Here is a 27,607-nt window from a genome sequence, read left to right as displayed (position 1 = left end):
TGAGGAGAAAAGGTCATTTGGGAAAATTTTGCCCCATGTTTCCAGATCCTGGTCTAGTGGAAGGTGTTGGGTTTTAAGGTCCATTCCAAGCCAAACCATCCTGCAGACATCAGCCCGGACAAGTGATGCTCACACCCTCTGCACCCCCTCTCCCCACTCCCTGGAAAAGGGTTTTTAGCCAAATTTCTGAGTGTCAAAACATTGTGGGGCACAAGGAAGAGTCTCAGCCTCTGCTGGGGGCTGTGGAGTTGAAAACATAAATCCCAAACCCTCGGTAGCTGCATGACATCTTTATTTTTACTGGCAAGAGAAGCAGTATACACAGCGACATTGCAGTCTCTTAGCTCGTTAAAAATATCTCAATAAATAAAACAAATAAGCAACATATACACTGGAACAGAAAATGAAAACAAAAAAGAAAATTTTTAAAAAATAAAAAAAGGGGGAAGGGGATGAGCGGTAGCAAATCATGGAGCAATAAGGGAGAGGTGGCAGAGTGTGGAGGGCAGTCTGTAATCCAGGCTGTACTTGAAACAATTCATGCAGGGAGCTGGGGGCATAGTGGGCTTTTTTCCTTCTTTTCCTCTTTTTGCTGAGAGCCTTGGTCCAGTTTTGCCATGACTGTACAAGAAATCAGGTTTGGAATGTTAAAAAAAAAAAAAAAAAAAGAAGAAGCATACAGTTAAGGGGAAGTAAAACTCGAACCCAAAGATGCCTCATAAATGTGTTCCTGAATTAAGATTGCTTCCAGAAAAAAAAAACAACCCAAAAAATTAGCGATAAAACGATAAAACATCAAACGCACAGACAGACAGACAGACACAAAATCCCAACAGCAATGAACAACCAGGAATGTTGCTTTTCCTCTCTTTGGTCAGTCGTTCTGGGGAGAGATGTTGCAAAGCCTCAGCCCCTTCTCTTCGGTGCTGTTTTGCTACTCAGTCTAAAATGCTCTGCAAGAGTTCAGAGCAAGGGAGGTCAAGAGGGGTCTTTTGGACCAGTTTTCTTGAGGTTTGTAAGGTTTCAGAAGCTACAAACTTGGATATATCCCAATTCCACTTCAGTCGCAGACACTGGACAGTCTGGAGAAAAGGGGAAAAAAAAAAGAAAAGAGAAGAAAAATAAATACACCAAATTCAGGACATCTTTCTGAGCTAGGTTGTGTGGGAAGGGCTTTTTCCCTACAAATCCAGGCTGTGGTTCATCACCAGGTGTTGAATCCTGCCCCTGGTTCCAGCAGTGTGGAGTTAATCCAGGCACTGGGCAAGATCCGGTGTGCCAGGAGCAAGTGGAAGCACAATTCCTTCGGCTTTTGGATAGACAGCCTAAATTCCGAGTCTGGTAATGCCACAGCCTGGAGTTTAAAATGGTAAATCCCTAGGCAGGAGCAATGTATCCATCACAACATCACAGAATCCCAGAATGGTTTGGGTTGCAAAGGACATTAAAGCTCATCTCATTCCTCCCCCCTTCACAACTTCCACTACCCCAGGTTGCTCCAGCCTGGCACGGAACAGTTCCAGGAGCAGGGTAAATTCTGTGGGACAAACTTCATGACCCAGCAGTGCCCTTGGGATCCCCCATCCTGCTCGGGGCAGGGATGGCTTTGCAGGCAAGGTGCTGTTCCTGCTTCAGCAAAGCCACCTCAGCTCAGATATCAAAAAGCAGATATAATTATTTCCTCCCACTCAGGAAAGCTTCCATTTAGCTGATTTCCTTTCCTTTCCCTCTCCAAGTTATTAATTATCTAATTACAACCACATTCTGCAGACCAGCTCAGGGACTTGTCAGGCTGCCCAGGACCACTCAGGAGAGCTCCACCTCTCCCGGTGGTTTGGGGATGCCCATGTCTGACAGATGACAGACTGACCCTTTCCCCATCCAGGGAGGGCTCCAGCAAAGGAAAATAAAATCCAGGGAGGACGAAGATACCACGGAGCAATTTGCTGATTTTATTTTTTCCAGCCAGCAGAAGAAAGGGTGGAGGATGGTCACACGAGGTTTTGCTGTGCCCTGATCTTCTCTGAATATGGCTGACACAAAGACGAGGTAAAACCAGATAAAAAGCTGGTCTAGTTCCAGGGATTTTTTAAAATCCCACCCAAGAGCAGAGAGCTCAGCACAAAGCTGCTCCCAGGGCAGAGCTGACGTCTTTAACCCTGGCTGAGACCCCCTGCTCTGGCTGCTGCTGCCCTGGGGCCTTTCCTTCCCACTGGTTCTTTCTGGTTTCCAGTTCCAGCTGCAGAACTGGGAATTCCACAGCACTTCGGTGCTAAAGGGCTGATTTTCCTCCCTGTTATGGTGAGGGCATGGTGATGGCCTGCCCTGTGGATTGTAGATTTTCCAGAGCTCTGGGATGGCTCTGCCACATTCCACCTCGTGCTGGTTCTGTGGAACTGGATTGGCTTTTCTGAGGTGTGTTTTGACCCAAACTGTGCTGTGCTTCTCTGAAATCACACTTTGAAATCACACTCTGAAATCAGACTCTGAAATCACACTCTGAAATTAGGCTCTGGAATCAAACTCTGAATCGGGCTTGTGATCCTCACGTCAGCAGCCTGGCCCTGCTCGCTGCAGTTCAGCTATTGCAGGGGGAAGGAAGGGCTGAGGAGGAGGGAAAATGCCCCAAAAACCTCTGTGAGCCATCCAAGCTGGCCGTGCACATTTCCAGGGATGGGAACTGCTTTCTCCTGGGACTTCTTGGGGATTTCCAAGCATTTCCCTTACCCTAACACCGAACCCAGTTGTGATGCCCTGCCACAGCACAGCTTCCTCTGTCTGAGGCCTTGCTGGTCCATTTTTCCCTGGTTTTGAAGCATTTCCCAGCCCCACCAGGAGCATTCCCCAGCCCAGCATGGATGTCACAGGAGTAGGGAGCTGCTGGCCTGATGGAAGGTGGCAGCAGGAGCACGGCCCTGGCTGCAGGAAATTTCACAACAGGTCCCCCAGGCCTTTGCTTATATGGGATTGGGGTGGGTTTGGTTACAAAAGGATTGAAATAATTTCCGTGACATGGCCGAGAGTGCAGATGAAATGTGAAATGCAGGAAAAATGCTGGAGTTTGTTTGGGTTTTTTGGTTTTGGTGGGTTTTGCTGGTGCTTCTTTTTTTTTTTTTTTTTTTTTTTTAAGGTAACTTTTGCAATTTCTTTTAAAGTTGAGGGTGTATAAAAACGGCTCTGCCCCCAGGGCCTTTTTTGTTTTCTCGCCCTACATCCCAGGCACATTTTAGGGTGAACAGGGAAGGAGAAATCCCATGTGGGGTTGGTTCTTCTCAAAGGTAAAGCCTGAACAAGATGGGAGAGAGCAAACACATCAAGGTGAGGAAAATGTGGCATTCATAGAATCCCAGAATGGTTTGGGCTGGGAGGGATCATAAGGTCCATCCTGTTCCATCCCTGCCATGGTCAGGAATGCCTTCTACTATCCCAGGCTGCTGCAAGCCCTATCCTTAAACACTTCCAGGGATCCAGGGGCAGCCACAGCTCCTCTGGGCACCCTCTGCCAGGGCCTCACCACACTCAGAGTGAGGAATTTTCTTCCTCACTGAATCTCTCCTCTTTCTAGTGTAAAAAATTATTCTGGAATAGCCTCACCAGTAGCTTCAAACAATGATGGGTTACAGCACAAAAGGTGATGCTCCTGCTTCAGGAAATCACTAAAATCCCATTCCTGAGCTCAGGAGCCATCATTCCTAGCTGTTTTGGGAATAGCTCCTCTAAAAAGCCCTGTGGCACAGATCAATCAGAAGATCCATGGTCAGGTTTGGACACTTGGCCTCCAAGCATCCCATGGGGTGTGATCCACTCAAAAACCTCCCAAAACCTTTGCTGCCTGAGCTCAAAATTTTCCATGCCCAATGGTGGATTCCTTTCTTGCCATTGTTTTTGTCTTGTGGGCAAATAAAAAAAACAGCCCAGCTGTTTCAGGGTATGGGGAGAGTGGGAAACTGCCAAAATTGCTGATGGCATCCCCATGACTGGGAGAATCACTGCTGAAGGGATGTTCCCAAATTATTTAATGGAATTTTCAGCTGTCCTTGGAGCCAGAATAGATAGTAGCCACTCCACAGGGTGGTTTGGGCTGGAAGGGACCTTAAAGCTCATCCCATTCCATGGGCAGGGACACCTTCCATCAGACCAGGTTGCTCAGAGCCCCGTCCAATCTAACCTTGCTTAAATTCAAATTGCTCAAATTCATTTAAATTTAAGATTGTTTAATTAAAATATAAACCTGTTTCAATTTAAGCCTGTCTTTGTTCACATGTAAAACCATTTCATGATTTGGATGGTGAAAAAAAAAACAAAAAGGCAGCAGAATTCCCTTGATTTTTTGGGATAAAAGGCTAAACCCAGCAGAAATCCCTTGATTTCCATGAGCCAGGAAAGGAGGGAGCCCTGGAAAAGGCAGCAGGACCAGGCTGCAAGGCTTCAGAGGGGAGGAAGCAGCAGAGAAAGGAATTCAGATAATTGTGTCCGTGCGAGGGGGTGGAGAGAGGGCCAAAATCAGATCGAGTGCTGCGGGTAGGGACAGACTGAAACCAGATCCCCTGGCTCGGGCTGTGCTGCCTCTGCTGCTCTACCCTTATCAACCCCCCGCTCTTGAAGTCTCCCAGATGAAGGGAAAGCCACAATTATGTGCATCTTACAGCTGGGAAACCATTTCAAAAGACATCCCTGGCAGAGGCTCATTCCTGAGCCCCAGGGCCCCCCTTGGACCCTCTCTCTGACTCGGCCCAGCCTTTGCAGAGCTTGGGGGATTTATCTGCCCCTGGCTGGTTGGAGGTGGAACATCCTCCCTGTATCCTGCAGCTCCCCAGTTTGTTACCAGGAGCATTTTGATGGGTGTGTGGCATGAGGAAATGGAGACTAGAGCCTTGTTTCCTCCCCCTGGGGCTGTTTCTCCCTCTCCAAACCCTCTTGTGCATCCACTGCATGGCTTGCTGACACCTCACTGTGCAGGGAGAACGGAGGATCCTGAAGGGATGATGCCACAAGAAGAAGCCAAGGGGACAGCCCCAGTCCTTCCTGCCTGGGTCTGCAGGATGGAACACAGCCACGAGGTTAGGGACTGGACAGTTGTGAGTGCTCCTCTCACTTATTGCCAGAAATGGCTCTGTAATTTTGCTTTACATACTTTTTTCCCCTCACACACCTGCAGAAAGGGTTATTGGTGTCCATAGAATCCCAGAATTGTTTGGGTTGGAAGGGACCTTAAAGCCCATCTCATTTCACCCACCCAATCTGGCCTTGAATGGAAAGAACCTCTCGAGAAGAAGAGAGGGATGCTCACCAAGGAGAGGAATTCAATGGCTTCTACCTGCGGGCTCAACAACTTCCCATGAAAAAAACTTTGGGGCCCAAAGCACCTAGAAGGAGCCAATTCTTCAACATTTCAGGTTGCTGCCCAGCTAAAATCAGTCTTGTGGGCCTGTGCTCACCACAGGGAGGAGAAGGGAATGCTGACAAGTGAAGCATTTTGCTGCTGGGATGCTCAGATGTTCTCTGTTAGGTTCTGCCTCCCTGCAGCAATATTTGGGCAGCCAGGAATGTTGGCCCCAAGGTGCTGCATCCCTCTGTCACCAGAAAGTTAAAACAAATATAAAAACAGCTTTAAACCAACATTTAAAAAAAAGCTTTAAACAGAAAAGGTGCATTTCCCCCAGCTCTGCACTCCTCCACAGGCCGAGCAGGGCTGGTGGCAGCTGGAGGAGGAGGAGGAGGAGGCAGGTTTGTGGGAGCCCCCTTTTTGAAAACCTTGGCAGCACATCACTAGAATGGCAGCTCGGAATTGCCGAGGGGCGGAAGCCACTAATGAGCAGCGGGAGCAGGGAAAAGCAGCGGAGCTGCCCCGGGTTCGGGAGTGAGCCAGGAGCTGCCCGGCTGCCTGGTGGGTGGCGGGGGGAACCAGCACTGAGGGACACCAGCGGCATCTCCTGAGCCAGGGCTGGGGCACAGAGGTGGACCCCAACAGCCCTCCTGGCTAGCGGAGCTCATCATCGCTTTCTTTGGCTCAAATCCACTGCCCCACACAAGGCAGGTGTGGAACAAAGAGGGAAAAAGGCAGGGAATGAGGTGTTCTCCTTGTGCAGCTCCAGGGAAATGCCCAGGCTGGGGAGGAGAGCTTGCACAGACACTGATGTGTGTCGCCACATTTCTCTTCGCAGAGAAAAGCAAGGCACAACTCTTCCCAAGAATATTCCTGGGTTTCACATTCAAAGAAAACACAATTCTTATCTAATTTGCTGTGCCTGTGTTTGTGCAGAACTAGAGTGCAATGTGAAGATTGTTCACCCAAAGTAATGGTGTTTTGTTTCCTTGCCTATCAGGGCCAAGTGTGTGTGTGTGTGTCGGGACTGTGGGCTGACAGTGTTATGCAGTTGTGAGCAGAGCTGAGTGCTTGGCAGATTCAGTTTAGATGTAATGTAAAATAGTGGATTATAATATAGAATAATATAGTGTAATAAAGTAATTAATTAGCCTTCTGATATCCCTGGAGTCAGATGCATCATTCTCTCAGCTCGTCGGGGGCAAAAATATCATTGATAGATGTGTCCCTAGAAAGTGGCTCTGAGGCTCACACCAAGGGAGAGGGAGCCACATCCCACCCTCCTCTGCCTCCTGGATCCCACATCCCACAGCCCTCTTGAATCCAGACAGGCTCCAGCTGCCAGAGCACTGGCACTGCCTGAAATGCACACCCAAAATGGGAATGGGAATGGGAATGGCTGGAAACCAGGGAAGGAGGGTGGAGTTGTCACAGGTGGCCCATCTGCTTCCACTGAGATGCTCACAATGACAGATCCTACAGACATTGTGGCAACCCGAGGGGGAATTTAATTTAATTTAATTTAATTTAGGACAAAGCTGGCAGTCACTGGGACAGAGGGTCACTGGTGCCCCTGTGCCTCTGCAGGGATAAACACAACTGAGATATGAACCAGGCTGTGAGAACATTCCGCTGCCTCCACCCCACTTTAGGAGAGTAGATATTATTGGCCAAAGGAAAAACCTTTCCTCCACCCCCTCAGCACTCCTGCCAAAATAATACAAATTCTAGGAAAGACACCTTCTCTAAAAATAAACATATACATCTGTGGCTTTCTTCTTTTTCCAAGGGAACTCTGTTGGTCTGGCCTGCTCAGCCAGCAGCTCCTCTGCTCTCACAGATTTCCTGTGTGCAGCTGCAGTTCCCAAACCCCAGCAGCAGCAGCATCCCTGTGGGATGATCCAGGATTTTCCTACCCCACGGATGAGACTTTTCCTACATTTCCCGACTTTGCCCGTCCTTGCATGGATTAAATATTTTGGGAGCAAGTCTGGCTGTACCTGTGGGCGAGCATAAGGAGGAGCAGCCTCATTTTTATTCATCAGTGCAGCACAGAGGCTCTGTAGTAATCTCTACTCCTAGGAGTAAATCAGGGGAAGGATGACAGCCATCCATTATGACTGACTCAGCTGTGTGGATTAATGCCAGTGGAGTTAATAACAACAAAACCCCCCTGTTTTAAAAGCATCTGGGGTTTAAACTCCTTCTTTCAAATAAAATAATAATGGAAAAAAACAAACAAAAAAAATAATGGGGCCACCCACTAAAAAGCAGAGACAAAATCCACGGAATTCTGGGGGCTTCTGGGACCAATCCACGGGACAGGTACGAGTGCCCCGGGAACTCAGGGTGCTTTTTCATGTCCCTGACAAAAAGCAGCTGAGACACCTGTGGGCCAGATGTGCACAGCTGTACGTGTGCTGCTGCCCATCAATCCTGGGCTCCCACCCCGCTCCAGATGCTAGCCCTCACAAACACAGCTTGGACTGCAGTGAGGGAGCTGCGAGCCCAGGAATTTCCCTCTTCTCAGGAGCCTCCTCTGCACGCAAAGCCCTCAGAGTCCCCCTGGCCTGCACCATGCAAATCTGAGGCAGAGACCCCCAGGGGAAATTTGGGGAGAGACACTGACATCCCACAGCTGTGAAGTTTTAATGCCCCTGCACTAAAAATTGCCCCTGGTGGGGGAGGTACCACCCCCTCAGCATTTAAGACCCAAAAACTCACAAATACCTGCCTTGGAATTGGTGTATTCTGCTTTTTATCCACAGTTTTGCCATCTCTCCATGGGCACATGTGTAAAGGGTTTTACCTTTTCCTGCAAAAAGTATGGCACTTGTGCTTACAACTCTGGGAAGAAAAACCTTGCCTGTCCTGAGTTAGCCTTGGAGATGATTGCTGAAAAAAGATCCTTTTTCTTGGCATTTGGAGTAGGAATGAAGCTGTGTTTGCTTCTCAAATCTGCCAAAGAAAGGCTGGGGCAGCTTCCCTGCAGCATGGTTGGATTTAATCCTGTTTTTACTCCTATGGATCCTTACAGAGCACCACAAGAAGCCCTCAATGGGAAGAAGCCAGGAAGATTCCCCATCTCCTTGCTCGCTGTGCTCGATGCCCAGGTGACATTCCCAGATGTCTGCAGGAGAAAGGATGCTACTCTTGCATCTTCGCCCCACTATAAGGCACACCCTGAAGGTCCCTGAATCCCTCAATCCCAATTCCCTGGCCCCATCCCCAGTGTTTCCCACATGGCAGGTGCTGTTCCTTGTTCCTCGATAACCACCCAGGCTCTGAGCAATGGAGGTGATTCAGCCCCAGAGCTTTGGGAAGGGATTGTGCCTGGCCAGGTCTCCATCTGGGATTAATCAGCATGGCTTCCTTGAAGTCAAGGGGCCAAATTCTCACTTGGAATAAACCGGCTTAGCCCTGCTGCACTCAATAAAGGCCCTCTGATCTTTTTTTTATGGCAAGAATTGCTCAACTCTTTAAAATACCTGGGGTTAGAGGGTGCTGCCCTCGAGAAGAGTGAGTTATATTTTATATGACAAACAATCCTGCTGGGGGAAGGAGTCCTCAGCATGGAGTGATCCACTCTGGATTTTGTGGGGCTGGGGTGAGTCACTGGGACTGAGGGCTTTTGGCACCCTCTGAATGGTGACAGTGACTTGGAATTTGAATATCTGTGATAGGCCTGGCTTGCTCTGCATTCCTTATCTCCTCCTGCCCCAGGGCTCTTTCTCTCCCTTTTCCTTGGCCTGGCAGCTACATCAGCATGGCACAAGCCTGACAAAGGCCAGCCTGAGTCCCACATCTCTCCTCGGCCCCACCTTTCCTCCAGCCTTTAATGCAAGTACCACACAGTACGATTGTTTTCCTAAATTTTACAGCTGCTACCTTCCATGCGGATGGCTTTGCCCATGCTTGGAATCACAGAATATCCCATTTAATCCAGGTTTAAAACCCTTAAACCAGGCTTCTTACAGCAAGCCGTCTGGATTTCAGCCCCAGCCCTTTAAGGTACTCAGCCTGTTCCCTACCCTGGTGTTTATAATCATCTCTACCCCTCTCTTTCCTCTCCCTACTCCTCTCCTTGCCATCCTCTTCCCAAGGGCTTCCTGGGGGTGCCCAACTCCTTGGGGTCTCTTGTGCAGGGCCAGGAGTTGGACTTGGTGCAGACAGCAGCAGAGTGGCTGTGAATCTCCCCTGGGGCTGGTCAGGATGGGGATATTTTATCTTTACTTCTGTGGGTTTGGATGCTGCCATCCTCTTCCCGTGGCCAGCACATCCCCCCGCTCCCTGTCCGGGCTCTGAGCATCCATTAATCATTCTTCCATGACTCCCAGGAGCAGCATCACTGCCTCGAGCCCGGCATGGGGCTGGCCAGCTGCTTTATGGGCTTCCCTGAAATCGCTCCGTGGGTTGTTCTGGGCAGGCAAACCATGGGAGTAGGACAAGGAGCCAGACCTTACTCACAACCTCTTTAGTTTCCAGCCTGGATAGTGCCGGGAGCTTCCCAACCCTCTGCTCTGCTCCAAAAGCCTCCCCTCCCATGGATGAACACCCTGAGGGTCTCAATTCCTGAAGCAATGACTGACTAACAAGATTTCTAAAATCTTGTTTTATTCTGCTTGCTGTCTGTGCCCCTGCTCCCTGTTCTTTTCCTATCAATAAATTATCCCCTTCAGAGCAGCTTCTGTGTCACCTTTTCATCGCACTTCTGGATTTTATGGCTTCATAAGAGGTAAAACAAAGCAAGTTCCAATTTTCGGAGGAAGAAGCGGGCAGAGGTGGAACCTCTCTGCTCTAAGAGCAAACAGATCAGTTGGTGTGTGTTTAGAGGAGGATCAATCACATGTTCAATATTTCAGTGTGTCCTGCTCAAGGAGTAAACAGATCGGCTGGTCAGTGTTTAGCAGAGGATGCAATCACATGTTCAATATTTCAGTGTGAGCTGCTTGAGGACCAAACAGATTGTCTGGACTGCGTTTAACAGAGGATGCAATCACATGTCCAATATTTCAGTGTGAGCTGCTCGAGGAGCAAACAGATTAGCTGGTGTGTGTTTAGAGGAGGATGCAATCACATGTTCAATATTTCAGTATGTGCTGCTTGAGGAGCAAGCAAATAGGCTGGTTAGTGTTTAGAGGAGGATGCAATCACATGTTCAATATTTCAGTGGGAGCTGCTCGAGGAGCAAACGGCTCAGCTGGTGTGTGTTTAGTGGAGGATCAATCACATGTTCAATATTTCAGTGCGTGCTGCTCGCCCCGCTGGCCGGCTGGGGTTTAGCACATGCTCTGCTGACTCAGAGCGGCCCAGCCAGCGACTCGCAGGAACATGATTTGTGTGCAGCACACACTCAGCAGCCTAGGGAAAAAAGACCTGGAAAATCAGTTTCCACGGTCTTTTCCAGCCTGTCATGCCGCGAAAGGGCAGATGTGTGTTCTCCTGTCTGCAGTTGTCAGGTTTTTGGGGTTTGGGTGATTAAACGAACGGGTTAAGTGGACAAGTGAGTGCGGCTGACTCAGCTCGGCAGCAGCTGGCTGGCCTTGTTTAGGTTTGCCAGCTGCAAAAGCTGGACTTGTTTGAGCCTCGGCGAGTGACCCCTGCGAGGTTCCCGCTGGGATAATAACCTGTGGCACTGATGCAATCCCCGCTCTGGGGGGAGCAGGAGGAGCTCCCCGCAGCATCTGCTCCCAACAAAGGCTCCGTGCTGGAGCTTGGCCGTGTTGCTCCTCTCTGGGCTCTACTGCGGGCAGAGCTGAGTCCAGCTGAGCCCAGCTGGTGCTGCTGGGAGCAAGGGGCTTGCTCAGAAGTTGATGATGGGCTCCTCCGCTCGGGTTTGCAGCTCAGGGAATCTCAAAATGGTTTGGGTTGGGAGGGACTTTTACAGGTTGTCTGATCCACACCTTCCTCTAGACTGGGTTTTTGCAAGCCCCATCCAAGCTGGCCTTGGATGTTTCCAGGGCTGAAGGGAACCTCTGGTTGATGCTGAACAGCTTTTCTGCTCTGTACAACCAAGTTTTACACACGGTTTATATTTGCAGTACAAGATGTTTAAGTTTTGAATTCTCCAGGTTAAACCAGCATGTGATATTTGTGAAGGGAGGGAGGCTGGGTGTTACATTTGGTGACGGAAATGAGGGTTTAGAGGCTTACTAGGAAATCAGATTGAATTCAGGGAGAAAATAGGGAAGCTTGGACCTGTGTCTGTCTAGAGAAATGTGTTCATGCTTCTGCACACAACACACAGATCATCTGTGATCCCAGATTCAGTTAAATATCTGGGTGTGGAGGATGTCTGGGATGACTTAATTTAAGAACTTTTCACTCCTCTGTGAAATTTAAGAACTTTTCACTCCTCTTGTCTGAAAAACTCTGCTTTTTACCTGTTAAAATACTTTGGTTTTCTTTTGAAATTTCTAGTTGTTTTTGTTATACAGGCACAGATGGGCCTCATCATATCATAAAATTACAAAATTATTTGGGCTGGAAGGGACCTTAAACCTCATCTTGTTCTACCCCCTGCCATGGGCAGGGACTCTTTACTATCCCGGGTTCCAAGCCCCATCCAACCTGGCCCTGGACACTGCCAGGGCTGGGGAAGATCTGTATCTGTGTGTGCACTGCACCTTTCACCTCCAATACAGCACTTCCCTGTCAATAAATATCAGTGTGAATCTATGCACAGACATTCAGGTTAAAGGCTCCCTAAAAGCAGCAGTAATTGAAATCAACAGCAATAAATGAGATGATTTTCCCTGAAATGGCAGAAGAAATGCAAGTGCTGGGCCACGCTCCCCTCCTGGAAGTGCACGGATGCACCCGACAGGAAACCTAACCTGACATCCCACACGGTTTGGCAGAGATAAGTGATCTCTGCCCCCTCCATACTTATTTGTATTTTCAGTTGACTGCATAATCTGGCCCTCTAGAAAGTCCCTTCAGGAGGTCACACAGCTGAAATAATAGCTAATGAATTTGTAAGAAAATTATTTCAGACTTATTAAATGCTTTCTTCCTTCCCTTCCAAGTGTTTGCATGCTGTTCCCAAGCTCTGTGGGGTTGGAATAAGGAGGCTGGCAGGACTGTGCCAGCTCCAGACACTTCGGGAGAGCTGCTGGCATTGCTTTTCCTTCCAGAGATATCCTCATTCTGCTCCCATCTCCTCACTTGGCTGTTCCACCTCTGCTTTTGAGATGACCTTAAGTCCAGGGGATGAGGCTCTTGGACTTCTCCAATTGATTTCCATCTCTGCTCCATTAATCATGGATTGGTTTGGGTTGGAAGGGACCTTAAAGATCTTTGAGGGTGAAAAGACCTGAGTTTATTCCTCCAGTGCCTGGTTACACAAGCTAGGCCCTGGCTGCAGGAATTGGTGATTTGTGTCTGCTCTGAGGGGATCTCCTCCCCTTTTCCATGGATACCAAGATCCTTCTGTGTGCATGGGCTGGAGACAAGGGGCTTAATTTTTGGGGACTTGCTAGGAAAAGGAGCTGAGACCAGACATGGAGACAGCCCGGGACATGTGGGTACAGATCTGAACCAACTTGTGCCTTCACCTGGACTTGAGCTGTGTATTCCAAACTTGACAATGCTGCTTCATCCTTACCTATGCTGCTCCTGTGTGTTAGGGATTTTAGTTTTTCCTAGAGATCCAAAGAGTAACTAAATGATAAAGGCTGCTGGATAGGAGTTTAGGCTGCAATTCTCAAAAGGATCAAGAAAACTTGGTGTCTTTAAAAAACCTCCCAGCTCTGCAGGGGCCCTAAATCTCTTTGGCTTCAGTCTGCTCATCATCAACCCCAACAGATTATTAGCTTAATTAATCAGTTAATGTAGTAAATTTCCAGCCTTTGGGTTTTAGGTGGAAAAGCTTGAAAACATAATTTTTGAGTTCTAAACTAGCAAAAAGGAGCTTAAAATAAATTTTCTGGAATCCTGCCTCAGTTCATGTCTGATTAGGTTTGGAAATTGCCTTGGAATAGGGAAGAACTGGAGGAAAATTACTGCAAGAGGTATTTGGGCCTGAATTATCCAGCAGCACTACTCAGGCAGTTTTCCCTGCCCTGAGTTTTACATCTGTGTGCTGACCAGAATGGTGACTTTTATTTTTATTTAAAGCATCCCCATCTCTACAAAAACCTCTGGTGGTTTGTGAACCACAGCTCTGCCGATTTAAATCATGCCTAAATATTTAAGGCCAGCCTGATTTATGCTAGAACTGCTGGCTCATCAGCTTTCCCTTTAATCGTTAGGGTTTTTGGGACTCTCCAGCCCCCCTCAGTCACTTTGCAGGATCCTGCTCAAACCGGAGGCCTTGGGATGGCTCCAGCCCAAGTGACCTCCTCAGAATCCTGGTGCAGAATTCTCCTGGTGGTACCCTGAGATCAGCAGATGCTGGCCTTTCTCTCAACTCCCACTCAGTGCCTCAAATCCCAGAGAAAGCTCTCCTTCCGCTGCTACACCCTCTGCTTTGAAGACAAAAGATGATTCAACAAGATATTTGAAGTTGGGGGGGTGTGTGTGTGGAAGAGCGGGGGGGTTTGGATGGTTCAGCTGCCTTCCAAAACTCACAGGGTTTTCCAAAGCTAGAATTAGGACCTTTCCAAAGCTGAAATCAGGACATTTCCATGCACAGCTTGCCCTCTCCAGAGCTGCCCTGGCATTGATGCTTGGCAAGACCTGTAGCAAAGCTAATTCTCCTGTTTGCAATTCTTCTCCCAGTCCTTCCCCAGTTATGTGGCTGAGATGTTCTTTGCCTCCCAAAAGCCCCAGAAAAGCAGCCTGTGGATAAATTATTTGGGGCTGTCATGGGTGTGATGAGCCTGTGCAACTCCAAGGAGAGTCTGGGAGCACCAAGTGGGTGCCTGTGGAGCCAGAGTCCTGCTATTGGTTTTGGCTGTATTTTATTTTATTCATGGCACAGCCTCTCTCTGCTTGTTTGGGAAGTTTTTCCCTGCCTTTGCTGTCTGGAGCAGATCCCAGAGAGCAGCACAGCCTGCTCTCTTCATTATCTGCCCCACTAATACCTCTTTTTTATTTTCCCCTCCCTCCTTAGGTCACTTGTTTTGGGTCACTTTATCCTCAGAGCTGAACCCATGGCAGGGTTTTCCAGCTTTTTTGCTTCTGTGACTCAGGAGGGATGTTTTGCTCTCATTTATTAGTTTTTCTGGACAGAATACAAGAGGTTAAACACTTCAGAGAAGCTTATTCTGTATTTACAGCCGAGGTAGGTTTCTAAATCAACAGTAGGTCGTGTATTGGAGTGACTCACAGAGCTGCTTAACCTTTTTCCTTCCGTTTTTGTCCCTCTCCAAATCTGAGGCACAGCAACATCTGCAATTCAGATCTCTGAAATGAGAAGCTGTGAAAGGAATAGAAAGGGCTGAATGTAAATCCAGCCTGGTGGCACATGAATCGCTTCCCTCTGCTGGCAAGGTCCTGCCTGCTGGGGAGGGGCAAGGTGGGCGCTGCAAGAGTTTATATTTGCTTTCTGGAGGGGAAACTGAGGCACCGCCCACCAGCCAAAAAGGTGGTTTTAGGGTGCAGTGGAAATGAGCCCAGTGTGGGTTGGAGAGCAGAACCCACTGCTGCCATCCCATCAAATGGTCCATGTTCACAAGAGAGGTGTCATCCCCTCAGCTAGCCCCGAGGCTCTGGTGGGAAGTGTCCCCACAAGGGGCACCGGCTGGAAAGAGCCCCAGCATCCCGTGGCACTTCTGCTGCCTGCCAAAACCAGTGGGAAACAGGCTGCAGGTGACCAGAGCAGATGGGAGCAAGCTGGGGGCTCCCTCCTCACCCATCACCTCTGCAATTAGCTGTGCTTCAATGTGTATGTGGGGTTATTGTTTGGTTTTAGTTTTTGGGGTATATTTAATGAATATTTTGAATAAAACAAACATTATTGAGAGAGAAATAGAACTAGAAACAAATTTCAAAAAATAAGCTTACAAATAAGACTAGATACTTTAGAGAAATACTTTCTGATTGTAATAGCATAAATTATAACATTTATACTGTCTCACCCTTCTTATGAGCCTAAAAATAAAATAAAAGTTTTTAAAATGCCTCTCAATTACCCCATCTCTAAGTCAGAAAAGGGTATAATCCAACACTTCAAACCCCCTTTTTTCAGTGTGGAGTTACAGACCCCCCCTTGTTCCTTAGCAGCAAAGTAGGCCTGAGACGCTTTCACTCCCAAATCCCAACACTTCCCCTGCCCAGCAGCATTTAGCGACTCTTTTCTAAGGAATCCATGAAATCTCTCCAACTTTGGGATTTGTCCTTCTCATCTTCCTGCCCCAGGATCTGCAGGGTGGTCCTGCCAGCTCTCCTGTGCAGTTTTTGGGGTCTCAGCCTGTGCTGAGGTGCTGCAGGAGCCCCGTGGGCACAGCATCTCACTGGGGTCCAGCTGCTTCTCATGCACCCCAATCTTTGGATTTTTAAGGAATCCAGTCCCTCAGGGAAGGGCAGGTGCTTTCTGTGGCTATCAGGAACTCTGGAGGATGCTTGTCCTGCAGGATTAGGAGGTTTTGTTCCTTGTGTTTAGGCCACAAATTGCCTTGCCAGCTCTGTGTGGTTTTTCCCTCATGAAGGGACTACCCTGCTCGACCCTCTTGGAGTCATCTTTAAAAATTGGGGTTGTTTGTTGAAGTGGCTGTTGATAAAGGAATGGGGTAGACCTGTGCTTTTTGTGTTTGGAGCTAATTTAAAATCTCCTGCTAAGAGAAGGTCAGGACAGGGTTAACCACATACTCAGGAAAACACAGCAATGAGATTTTTTTTTTAATAAAAAGAGTTTCTCTATCAGAAAGGCAGCTGTGACTGCAAGGTGGAAGCACCTCTGGTGCCACACTCTGACCCTAAATTAAATAACCTGTGAGACTGCTCTCCTGATGACCACTGACGTGGGATGTGCCCAGTGCAAAATTTGGTTCCTCCTCTTCTTGGGCAGTGAGACAGCTCCTGGCTGCTCCCAGATATCCCATGTGCTCCCAGACACACACACGGGATATGTTCTCTTTGGATGCAACCCCAGCCCCACCTGATTCTTTATTTAATGCAGTTTACCCTGCCCTCTAGTGCCAGCAGGTGCTGAGTCAGCAGCTCCTGTGGTTTTCCACCTTTCCCTTCTCCCAGCCTGGGAATCTGCCGCTGCTGGGGCTGCCAGGGCAGGGAGAGATGAAGGAATATGGCCAGAAATGTTTGTGCACCGTGGGGATGTGTGGGGAGTGGGTACCTCAGAGCAGCTTTGGAGCGAGCACGGGTGCTTGGAAGGAGCTTTTGGAGATGTTTGCAGGGAAAATGAGCTTTGTGAGGGGAATGGGAATACACGTGGCAGGCTGTGCGAGGGGAGGCTTTGGAGGCCGGGAGCTTGTTTCAGTGATGAGCTTAAAGAGAAATCTCCAAGCCTGGGAAGTGCTTGGAGATGTAGGGGATGGGGTAACACCTGGAGATAGATCTCTTGCTTTTCTCTCGAAGGAAAGGGGAGATAATTTTCTGTTTGAGAAGACATCTGAGAGCCTTTTGTCCCCGTCTCTGCCGGGAGGGGAGGCTCCGCCAGCCACGGCCTGGGCTCTGCGGGCACATCAGTGCCCCAAAAATCCCCTCCAGCCCACCACACCTCCCTCCTCCCTCTGCTGTGACCCTCCTGCTATTTTGAAGACCCCTTCAGAGCAAAGGTTCAGAACGTGGGGTGCAGCCCCACCTTCGGTGCTGGCTGCCGGGCCGGGTGTCGCTCCCGCCGGGCGGGCCGGGCCCGCCGCAGCTTTTGCACAATTTCCTGGGTTATTTCAAGCTGTCGGGAAGGTCCGGCCGAGCTCGGGAGGGGCAGGCAGGGCTTTGGGACGCAAGCAAAAGTGGAAAAACAGCCTCGGATAAGTCTCCTCCTCCCCTGTCCCCTCATCTTGGATCCGAAATTGGGGAAAGGCGTGGGGGGGAACACCAGAACAACAGCCCGGGCCTGTGGGGTGACCCCTGGTTTGGCTGTGCCGGCGCTGGCGGAGCTGTCAGGGTGGGTTTGTTTCTTTAAGGTGTCTCCCAGAGGGAGGATCAGCCAAATGCCATGTGGCAGCTCTGGTAACTCCTCTTGGCTTTCAGCGCAGCCCTAGCTGATCACACAACTTGCTAGTGAAGAAGGTACAGCTGTCCAGGCCTTGGCAGGCATCCCCACCCTCCGCTCGCTGCCAAATCCTAGCTTGCTTTTTTATAAAAATTCTTAAGTTTCCTAAGAGAATGGAAATGGAGCAGCCTCATCTGCCTCCCAGCCCCATCCTTCTGGACCTGCTGGAGTAAAGCCTGGTGTCCCTGCATCCCTCTGTGATGCTGGGATGTTGGCAGCCAGGGAGAGGGAGAGCCCAAATTCCAGGGCTTCTGTCCTGCTCCAAGGGGCTGGGGAGGGGACCAGCGTGAAGGGTTGGGGTCCCAGCAATGCCAGCACGGGGCTGGAGCTGTGATTGGGGGTGGTTTGGCATTCCCAGCTCACGTGGACCCCTGGGAGAAGCTGGAAGTGGGGGTAAAAGCAAGCTTACAGCTTACCAACAGGCCGACAACTCTCCTGAGTTCTGCCCTGGTTGTGCCGTGGCTGCAGGGCTGGAAGTGCCTCATTGTCCCTGTTTGCACCTCAGCAGAGCAGCTCCAGACACCCAGGTCCCAGATTGTCCCAGCAGCTTTCCCCCTGAAAAGCTTTAGGCATTGATTCCTGGCCTGTGCTCCCTGAGACAGCTCCAATAAACCTTCATCTCCTCCTCTCCCTCTTTCAGAAGCGACCCCAATCCCCCTGGTTTTGGAATATTTTAGTCCTGTGTGCAATTTTAAGGATGTGCCTGAGCTGCAGAGAAGCTGCAAGGCAGCCTGAGAAGTGCAGTGGATGAGTAATTCAAGGCAGAGGGGGAGCCTATGGATTTCCTCTCCAGAAAGAGCTTTTGGATCTTCAAACAACACAAATGTGGCTGTAGCTGCGTGAGAAATTGTGCAGTAGCATTTCAGCAAAAGATTAAGGAAAAACAGCATTTGGGGGACAAAAATACATTTCACAGTTGGTGAAATGATGGCATTAGGAAATAGCTCTGAATGCGCTCTAAACAGGAGGTTTATTTTCTAGAAGAGCAGGGGTGAGTGGGCCGATGTCCTTGGGACTTGTACATGTACCTCGGGCATTGCAGTGGGCATGAAAACCTTGCAAATTTCAGTAGAAAATGAGCCAGTGATGCTCATGTGAGAACAGTAAACCAGTATGAAAAAGGGGGAATAGATTTGCAGACTGCTGCGTTTAAGGCCAGGAGTTGTTTTCTCTGATTCTGACATGATTATCCTGAAAACCCATATGACTCCACAAATTGATTCCGACGTTATTACCCTGAAAAATCTTACAATTCCACGAATATGCACAGCTAAGGAATAGCTACAATTTTCAAAGCCGTGTCTGTATCCCTCGGCAACTTTAAAATATTTACCTTTTTCCACTCGTTGAGAGTGAAAGTATTGCCTGGTTTACAAAATAACAGCGCTTAGGAGGAAAGCTTCCAGATTAACTCGGTCCTATTGAAAATCAGCGTGTTTTGAGCTCCCAATTCCCTACCCTCAGCCTTCTGGGCATATGGCATTGCCCTGGGGGGTGCCTGGAATTGTGGGTTTGGTGTGACAGGGTCTTTTTGAGGTGCTTTCCGCTACCAACTTCCCTGGAGTGAACAGGGAAAGCAGTGGTGAGCTATTCCTTTGCGCGCATTGCAACAAGAAATATTGATCATTATGTTGCTTGATTGTAAAGTTTCAAAGGGAATTCCCAGAAAAGGATCTCTGATCTCCACTGTTCAAGAGGTGCAAGCTGATTTAAAAAGTTCAAAAGCCTGAACCTCTTCTCAGCCCCAAAACCCAAGCGCAAGCTCATCACACCACGATGGAGGCGAGAACGCGGCCACTCCGCTGCACTCCAGCTCCCTTCCAACAGCAAACATTTCAGCCCCATCTGGTATAAAATAGATTATTTAGTGCTGGCAATCCCAGGGATCTCTTAAACAGCCCCTTTCGTGGTCAGGATGAAAAAACCCTTGTAAAATGTCGGGTTGTTCTGTGCACAAACCCCCACGGAGCTGGAAGGGAGCCTTGGGGACCGCAGGGCCACGCCTGGAGCGTCGCGCTCGCAATCGCTGCAGCAAAAGGGGCTTGGTGCTATCAGAAATTTTCTGGGCTTATCGGGCAAAATAATTAAGCAAAATAAATGAAAATGTGCATAATAGCCATCTTATCCAATGTGCAAAAGTACAAGTTAATATGCTGTGTGCAGAGCACTTTTTAAAAAAAATGGTTTTATCTCATCCAGCCTGTTTTTATTATGTGATTTTATGCCCTGGTTTCTCACTGGGAAATTTCCATGAGGGTGATTCCCTGGTATTCCCTGAGGCACTGCCATGGGTGAAAATACTCTGCTTTTATGCAGAAGACCAATTCCTGCCACCCATACTACGCTCTGGAGCCCACTGATGGGTCAGCTCACCTGTGTGTTCGGGCGAAGAAAAACTCACAAGAACTGGCATAAAAGTGCCTGTGGGAGAAATTTTGGGGGGTTGTGGGGTGGAGGTGGTGCTGGGCATCCTGGTGGGATATACTTGAGAAGGACAGGGAGGCAGGTGCTCAGCTGGGATAAATTGAAAACCTATTTTCCCCATTCAAACCCCTTTGATTAATGGTTCGTTAATAAATTTCGTTGCATCCCTGTCCTGGCTGTATTCAGAGTGGGATTTTTGTGCTGCAGGGCAAGCATGGTCCTGACAGCATCCATGGGCGGTGGTACTGGTGTTTCTGGTGGGCTCAGGTGGGTTTTGTGTGGGTGGATTAAACTATAAACTCCTTTCTTCCCTTAACAAGGTGGTTTATCTCCAGTTACCAATGCCAGGTTGTATGCTGGGAAGCATCTCCCTGTTCTCCTTCCTCCTGAGTCCACAATTTTATTTGTTTTATTCCTCGCATTTCTGAACTTCTCCTCCCAGACAGGAATTCTGCCTAAGGAGCAGAATTTCTCACACAGAGAAATCACACCGTGATGTGCCTAAAATTTTCCATAAGGGTCAGCCTGAAATGTGAATTTTTGTGTGTCTGGCGGGTTAATTTTGTTGAGGAGCTTGGTTTTGGGGACACTGGGTGTCGATGCCTCAGGGACCCCCCGCCCCCACCCCCAGCCACCCGAAATACTGTTTTTTCTATGAAAGCTTCTCCCTGGCTCCATCCCACCCTACTGGATTTTCCAAGTTGGATTAACGAATTATTTTTAATTGGAGGCTCAGCACAGCCGTGATTCCCCCATTTCAGCAGAGCAATTGGGTTTATTTACATTTAAGCACAAACATATGATTTTTAAAGGAGGCCTGAACAGCTAAAACCAAGGGCATAATCAGATAAATGACTGCACGAGGATTTTTGGTGGCTAAACTCACCCAAAACCCGATTCATGCATTTTAAAGCATGTGTTTGGCAGGTCTGATAACTCTTAAGGAAATGCTTCTTGGGGGTGGCAGCTAACAAGGCAAAACTATCTTATTAGGAATTCAATTAAAGCTAGGCCAGGCTTACTGGACCTCTTCCAGTAAATATATATCTCAAGCTGAACCCGTAGACATCTGTCTCTTCTCTCACCCCCACCTCCTCCTTTTTCTGTTTTCCAAGCTGTGGTTGAAAGGTGGAGAGGAGGTGGGAGGAAAGGAGGGACTGCCGCTCACCACAGGGTGCAGGGCACAAGGATTATTTTCTGTTTTGGTGTCTGACCACTTTTGCGATCTGAGGGAGAGCGGATCTGCCTCAATCCTCAATCCCATCCCTTGCTGAAGCACGGGTGTAAAAAAAAAAAAATAATTTAAATCCCAAATCACGTAATTATAACAAAGAGAGAAGTTGGATCCGGGTGGATCCCAGCCCCTGGGCAGTGCCAGACACCCCCTGGCCGCTGGTTTGGGAATGAAGAACCCATTCTCCCTTCCTGTGCTCGTTTTGGAGTATTAGATCAATAACCCTTTTCCACCCAAAAGGCTCAGGCCACGGGGAGAGCCACCCGGAGAAGTCAGGGAACAAATCCAGAGAATTCAGGGATCTAAGGGCCACTTTGAGCCTTCTGTTAACAGCAGGGCTTAGGAGTTGTTGTTGCTTATTTCACATTTTTATGGTAGTGGTAACCAAACCTCCCTGTCCCATTTGCACCCTCCTCCTGAAAGGAACCTGTCTCCAAATTCCTGACACTGCTTCCCTTGATGTGACAGAGAAAGACTGATTTTTTTTTTTCCTCCCCCATTCCCGAGTTAAAACCCTCCTTACTGCTGAACATTGATAACCTTGGGCTCTGGGTGGCAGATCACAAATAAAATTCCAAGAGGGATCCTCTGTTTTACATCCCAAAACCCCCGCTGTAAGGCAGGAGGAGAAGGACATCCTGAAGAGCTCCCTGAGCCCTGATTCCCACGTCTTTGCTGCACAACTGGCAGGGGAAGGACAAGGACATCTGGGCTGGGGGGACTGGCTGGGCCTGGTGTGGAAGCGGTTAAAGGGATGGCTCTGAGGGCAAGGGCTGCCTCGCCTTGATTTATGGGCTGGCTGAGTTAATTTGCTCTTTTTGTGTGATTAGTTGTTGTTGCTGAGTGGTCATCGTCCACAACTACAAATCTAATTAATGCCGGGATGCCAAGTGTTGTTTTGGTGTTTTCTTGTTTGGGTTTTTTTTCCCCCCTATTTTTTGTTTTGTTTTGTTTTCTGCTTTTTTAAAAATCCCTGGCAAATATTTCTACTGTTTTAATTCTTGAGAACTGATCATTAATTAGTACGAGTCTGCTAATATCCAGCTGAATGGTTTTCATCACTTCCAAATTTGCCTGAAGAAGGGAATGAGGAGCTCCCAGCAGCCACGGAGGTGTCTGGTGGGATCAGCAGCTTGCAAGGAGCAATCTGCTTTTTCTTCCTCCTTCCCAATTTTCTGCAAAACCTGGCAAGAGGGGTGAAAAATCTCCCCGAAAGATCTGCTTTCCCCATCCCGCCGTAATTCCCTGACGGCATTTCCAGCTCGCTCTGTGTTTCGGGGCTCTGGTGCCGTCCCTTTCCACGTTCGTGGCCTCATCAAACCCTTCCTGTAGCTCTCCAGCAAGACATAAATTCTGGAGGGTTTGGGCTCGGAGATTTCAAAGTCGTGCTGAAGCACATGGAAATGATTCTGAGGGCTACGGCTATAAAAATAATTATATTGCCGGGGGAAAGAGTGACATGAAATGTCCCCAAAAGAGATCTCAGCGGTGGTTACAGGATCTCTCCCAGCTCTGTAAGAGCCCGCTGTGATCTCCAGGGCTCATTTATCACTGCTACCTATAACTGCAGGAAATATACCCCCAAAAAGCGCTGTAGGAAGGAATGTGAGGGGAGGTTGCTCAGGAGAAGCGTTTCGGTCTCTCCCTTTGTTTTAATGAGGATGCTTTGAAAATTAGGGCTGCTCTGCGGAGCTGAGTGGTGTGAGGATGACTAATTTGGAGACAAATTAGGTCTACTTAGCCGAAATGTCTGCCTCGATTGTTCCCTTAATGACCCTTCAACGCACATCTCTCCCGATAGGAGTTTCACCGCAGCTCTGCCTCCAGCAGATTAAGTAATAACATGTTTTTACCACTTTTCTAAGCGTTCCTTCGGACCCGATCCAGCATTTTCCCTCCACCATGCGCGTCTCCAGCTCTTTCTGATGGGTAATTCATTTATTTGCGTCTAGCCCCTGGCAGATTTGTCTCTTCGCATGTCTCCTTCTCCGAAGCATTTCCCTTGCACCCTCTTTTTCAAAGATCCCTGAGCCTGAGCGGTTTTTGGCTGACTGCAGCGTGCTTGGTGTCTGCTGGGTAACAGATTTATCCTTTCCCAAGGAAAGACACGAACGTAAACAGAGGATCCAAAATGCATTTTGCTGGGCTTTTTAAATGCACTGAGATGAAACCCCCACCCCTCCCCGCCGCTACAAGGCTATTAATGTAAATACCAAACTTTACAATCCTTCCTGTCAAGGAAACTTATTTACATTTTTGAAGGATGAGTATAAAAAAAATGGGGCTTTTGGGACAAAAAAGGGCTTCGTTCCAGTGTCACTACACCCCCAGTTAACTGTGCTGCTCTCAGACACTATAGAATTAGGTTTTGTTCCCAGGGCCAGCAGAGATAACATCTGTTTGCTCCTTTAAGGAGAAAATGAAATAGGATGCTGGTGTTTTATACTGGAAACAGCCCTGCAAATCTGAAGGGGCGATGGGATGAGGGCTCTAGATTGAACACACTCGTTAAACGCGGCTTGTCCAGCACGGAAAAGGTGGGAAAAGCAGCTCCCGGCCCCCGTGCCAGCCCAGGGGAGGCAAAGGGCTCGTCCCCAGTGAGTGGGAAGGAGCAGCAGACTGGTCTCACTGGTGCGGGGCTCAGGGTTGTGTTGCTGCGCTGCTGGTCCTGCCATCCCGGCTGGACAGGTTTTTCCCCTACTAAAAGAAGTATCAGGAAACATACTTTTTTTCCTGATTTGGATTTGTTCTTTTCAGTTTAGAGCCCGTGGAACATTTTGAAAGCAAAAGGGAAAGGTGGCTGCGAGGGGAAGGGCGCAGGTGCTGGCGGTGAGGATGGGGAGATTTTGGGTGGAATGAAGGCTCGGCTGAAACATCCCACTGCCGTCCTAGAGGTGCAAAATCTGCGCCTCTTTCTCCTGCAACTCCTGGAGTCAGTTGTCTGGAATTCCGTGGAGCAGAACAGGAAAAGCTCTCGTGGCCAGGGGAGCGAGCAGCAGTGACCTGCTGACGTTTGCAGGGGCCAGGTGGCATTTTCCCAGTTCCCAAGGCTCTGATTTTCTAATCAAACAGCTCCTCTGATTTTTGTTTTGCTTGCAGCCAGAGGGGAATGAGCCTCCCTCCAAGGAGAAAACCTTTCCTTGCTTGTGTCTCCCAAAAAGCTCAGGAAAAGGGAGGATGAAGCCCAGCCTGAGCAGTGCTCACCCCGCGTTTGGAGTTCTTAGTCCCTAGGAAAGGCAGGCGCTGATCCCAAACCCACAGAGCAATTTCTTATGGATTTTTTGTCCATTGGGGCAGCACAGGCTGCTCCCCTCTAACCCATAAAAAGTCCCACCACCCAACTAAACTTGCCTGTTTTCAAGGGTTTCTTGAGGACCTCGTTGTAGTTTTATTTTTTATTTTCTGGCAGCTGTAATTTCTGTCGCCATAAACGATAGAATTTGACACCGCACCGCACCAGGCCATTTGTCAACAACCTTTTCAACAGTCCAACCACACGCGTGTTCCTGCACAGCACAGGCACAGGGAAAGGGGGAAAGTTTGGGATCTTCCTCTGCAAGAGCCACCTCAGAGCACTGGATTGGAGGTTGGGTTACGGCAAAGCAGCCGAATTCAGATTTATTCCAAATCAAACCAAAACATGCCGGGGTTTGGTTCGGCATCGTGATTTTTCCATTATATCCACACATTTTTTGGGGGATAGGGACAATCTGAGCACCTACCTATAAAGTCTGCCTCATCAGAGCAATGTTAATAATAATTTAATCAATGTGGGATGTAAAACATAGTTTAAAAAAGGCAGGTTTTGCCCCATGTGCTAGGAGAGTTGTGTATTAGATAACAGATTTCCAACCATCCTTGGCTAATGGCAACACATCATTTGGGAAACAACAGAATCAATGCATTGTTCCAGCCCAGCACTTTCTTATTCAGCCAATCTAAACTGCTGAAGAAATATGTGTTCGGGACATTTTACATCTGGTTTTGACAAGAAGCCTGGGTTTTTGTGTGGGTTTTTTTTTATTTAATCTGTTTGCTGCAGTTTTTTAGCCATATTAACATGGGAAAAGGCTCTCTGTTGTATAAACGGAGGGATTTGCTTTTGAAAAACCCATTCAGTTTTGGATTTTTGCAGTTGAAATCGGGCCACGACATGCAAAATACAAGAACGCCAGTGATGGCCATAAACCCCACAACAGTGTTACCTATTTGTTTAAATAAAGCTAAAAAACAGGCGGCTCATGCAATGGGCAGAATAACCAATTTTGAGACTTTTTTTCATATTTTGGGGAATCACTAGAAGAGCTTAATTCCAGCACCAAATTGCAAATTCCAAACCATTTCAGCATGCAAGCAAAACATTTACATCTAAAATGATTTTAAGTCAGTTTTACGCCACTCGTAAGTCCTGGTTTCACATTTTTTTACCTTTTTGAACTGAGGCACTGCAGTTGCATCAAGTTTTTGCTTGGTTCTGTATATTATTTATTCAAAGGGGCCGTTCATTGCTGACTGAACAAAGATGGATTTGCCTCTTTAAACAAGCCCGGCCAATGGGCTGGGATAAACTTTCCTCTTCAACTCTGCACATGATGAAATTATTTCATTTTTACATCATAAGGGTGGCAGAGAAAAATGTGCCTTCAGAGTGTTTGCTTGGTGAAATGGGTTTGTGGGCTCTGTTTTATGTAGGGAGCCCCAGACAGCGCCCAGCCAGACCCATACTCCAGCTGACACTACACAGAGCTGCTCTGCTTAATTAGCTGGAGATGAGGGTGTTATTAAAAGGGTTTTTTCCCCTCCTTTCTGACTGTTTATTCCTCCCTCCCCGAATATTACAAAGGCAGCTGAAGAGGAAGTAGTTTTCTGCTAATGGAAAGTGACGAGGAAGGGTTTGGTGAGGAGAGTAAATAAGAAACTGCGCCTAACGCCAGCCGCTGCTTTACTGTCACTTTGGGGAAGGGAAACTGGACAGACCCAAAAATTTAGCAGAGTTTCTCCTATGTCTGTTTGCTTTTTGCTGTGTGAGGGGGAAGGGGCACAGCCCGGGACTGCAGCCGACATCTGCTGCTTGTTTCTTTTAAGAGAAACACAACCTGGGGCGAACCCGTCACCAAGCCCCGTGTGGGTCCTGCCGACCCCTGGCCCCCCAGCTGGGAGGGGATGTGATCACCACGGGGCTCAGCACTGGGGTTTTTGGGGTGCAGACACCCACAGAGCGGGGCAGCAGCTGTTTTGGATCCCCTTGTCAGCCTGTTGTGGCCATCACCTTTTCCTCTCCAAGCCCTTCTCCGAAGCAGCGCTTTCTGGCAAATGTCACACAGTGACGGCTTCCCCTCTGTCCCTCATCACCCACCTCTCAACACCAGCCCCCTCTTACTCCCCATTCCCACAGAGCAAAAGCATACTGATTATTAATTCCCTCCCCCACGGCCCAAAATTTTGGAGATATCTCATTTTTGCCTTCCTGGAAGCTCTATTTATTTGAATTTCCTCCGGTGCGGGGGGAGCGGGAGAAACTGGATGTGCCTACACTGCCCTCCAGGTCGGCGACCCCAAACCCATCAACACCCCCAGCATTCCACAAAGGGCAAAGGGAGGGAAACAGACCCAGAGCATCGTCCAGAAGAGAAATGGGTACCTACCCCTTGGGCTGGCCCGGCCCGGGCGGCGGCTAGTGGGAAGCCGACATGGACCACGCTCCCTCCATCCTCCACACGGAGAAGGCATAACTGAGCCTCTCGTGAGCCACGTAACTGCAGCTCGTCATCTTACTGTCCATCTCGTCGCTCTGTAGCACCTGGTAGAGGAAGTCTATGTACCGCGCCGCCAGCTTGAGCGTCTGGATTTTACTCAGTTTGTCAGAGGGCAGCGTGGGGATGATTTTCCTCAGGGCGGCAAAAGCTTCGTTGAGCGACTGAGTCCTCTGCCTCTCTCTGACGTTGGCCAGGATCCTCTGGCTCTGCAGTTCTTCGTAAGATTGGGAGCTGGGACTGGACTTTTTCCCCCTCTTCCCTGGGTTGGGGCTGCCATCTTCGCTGGACTTCTTACTGTATCTTCTCTTCCTGCCAAATCTCTTTGGCTGCCTCTCCAGCTCCTCTTCACTGGTCCCCAAGCTATCCACAGGGGAAACAGGAGAACTGGAGCTTTCTTCCATGCTTTCTGCAAGAAGGGGAGGGGAAGAGCCTTTCCCCCCCTCCTTATGTTATGTGAGTGTGTGTGTGTCTTAAATGTGCCTTAAATTCCTGAGACAGATCCTTTGGAAAAACAGAAGGACTCTTTTTTTCTTTTTTTTTCCTTTTTTTTTTTTTTTTTGCTGACCAAACGTTTTCCAGGTTGCTTGAAGGGCTCTTATTTCAAGGACCGAGGTTGTGTAAAAAAATTGAGGTCTTGGAGAGAGGAAGTTATTCTAACTTTTTGGAAACTTTAGCTGAGCTCAGTTGCTAAATAGTTGTCAGAAGTGAGGGAGGTGCGGGGCTCCCTCCTGATTGGCCGGCCAGGTCGG

The 27,607-nt window shown here is 48.6% G+C and overlaps 1 protein-coding gene across 1 annotated transcript; it reads right to left on the bottom strand.

The window, feature by feature from the left end:
• Positions 1 to 292: 292 nt before the first annotated feature.
• On the bottom strand, positions 293 to 27,607 carry TWIST2 (twist family bHLH transcription factor 2). Its single transcript, XM_039704610.1, has 2 exons — positions 26,748 to 27,607; positions 293 to 1,082 (listed from the first exon to the last, which is right to left on the bottom strand). The coding sequence occupies exon 1, from the start codon at positions 27,257 to 27,259 to the stop codon at positions 26,777 to 26,779; it is 483 nt and encodes a 160-aa protein (XP_039560544.1). The 5' UTR covers positions 27,260 to 27,607; the 3' UTR covers positions 293 to 1,082; positions 26,748 to 26,776.

This window comes from Passer montanus, unplaced genomic scaffold (genome assembly GCF_014805655.1).
Source record: "Passer montanus isolate IOZ18808 unplaced genomic scaffold, ASM1480565v1 scaffold178, whole genome shotgun sequence".
Lineage (NCBI taxonomy): Eukaryota > Metazoa > Chordata > Aves > Passeriformes > Passeridae > Passer > Passer montanus.
This window is presented reverse-complemented; position numbering and strand designations above follow the sequence as displayed.

Bases quoted from the DNA above. Each gene is read 5' to 3' on its own strand.
- TWIST2 (XM_039704610.1), bottom strand. From the start codon at position 27,259: ATGGAAGAAAGCTCCAGTTCTCCTGTTTCCCCTGTGGATAGCTTGGGG.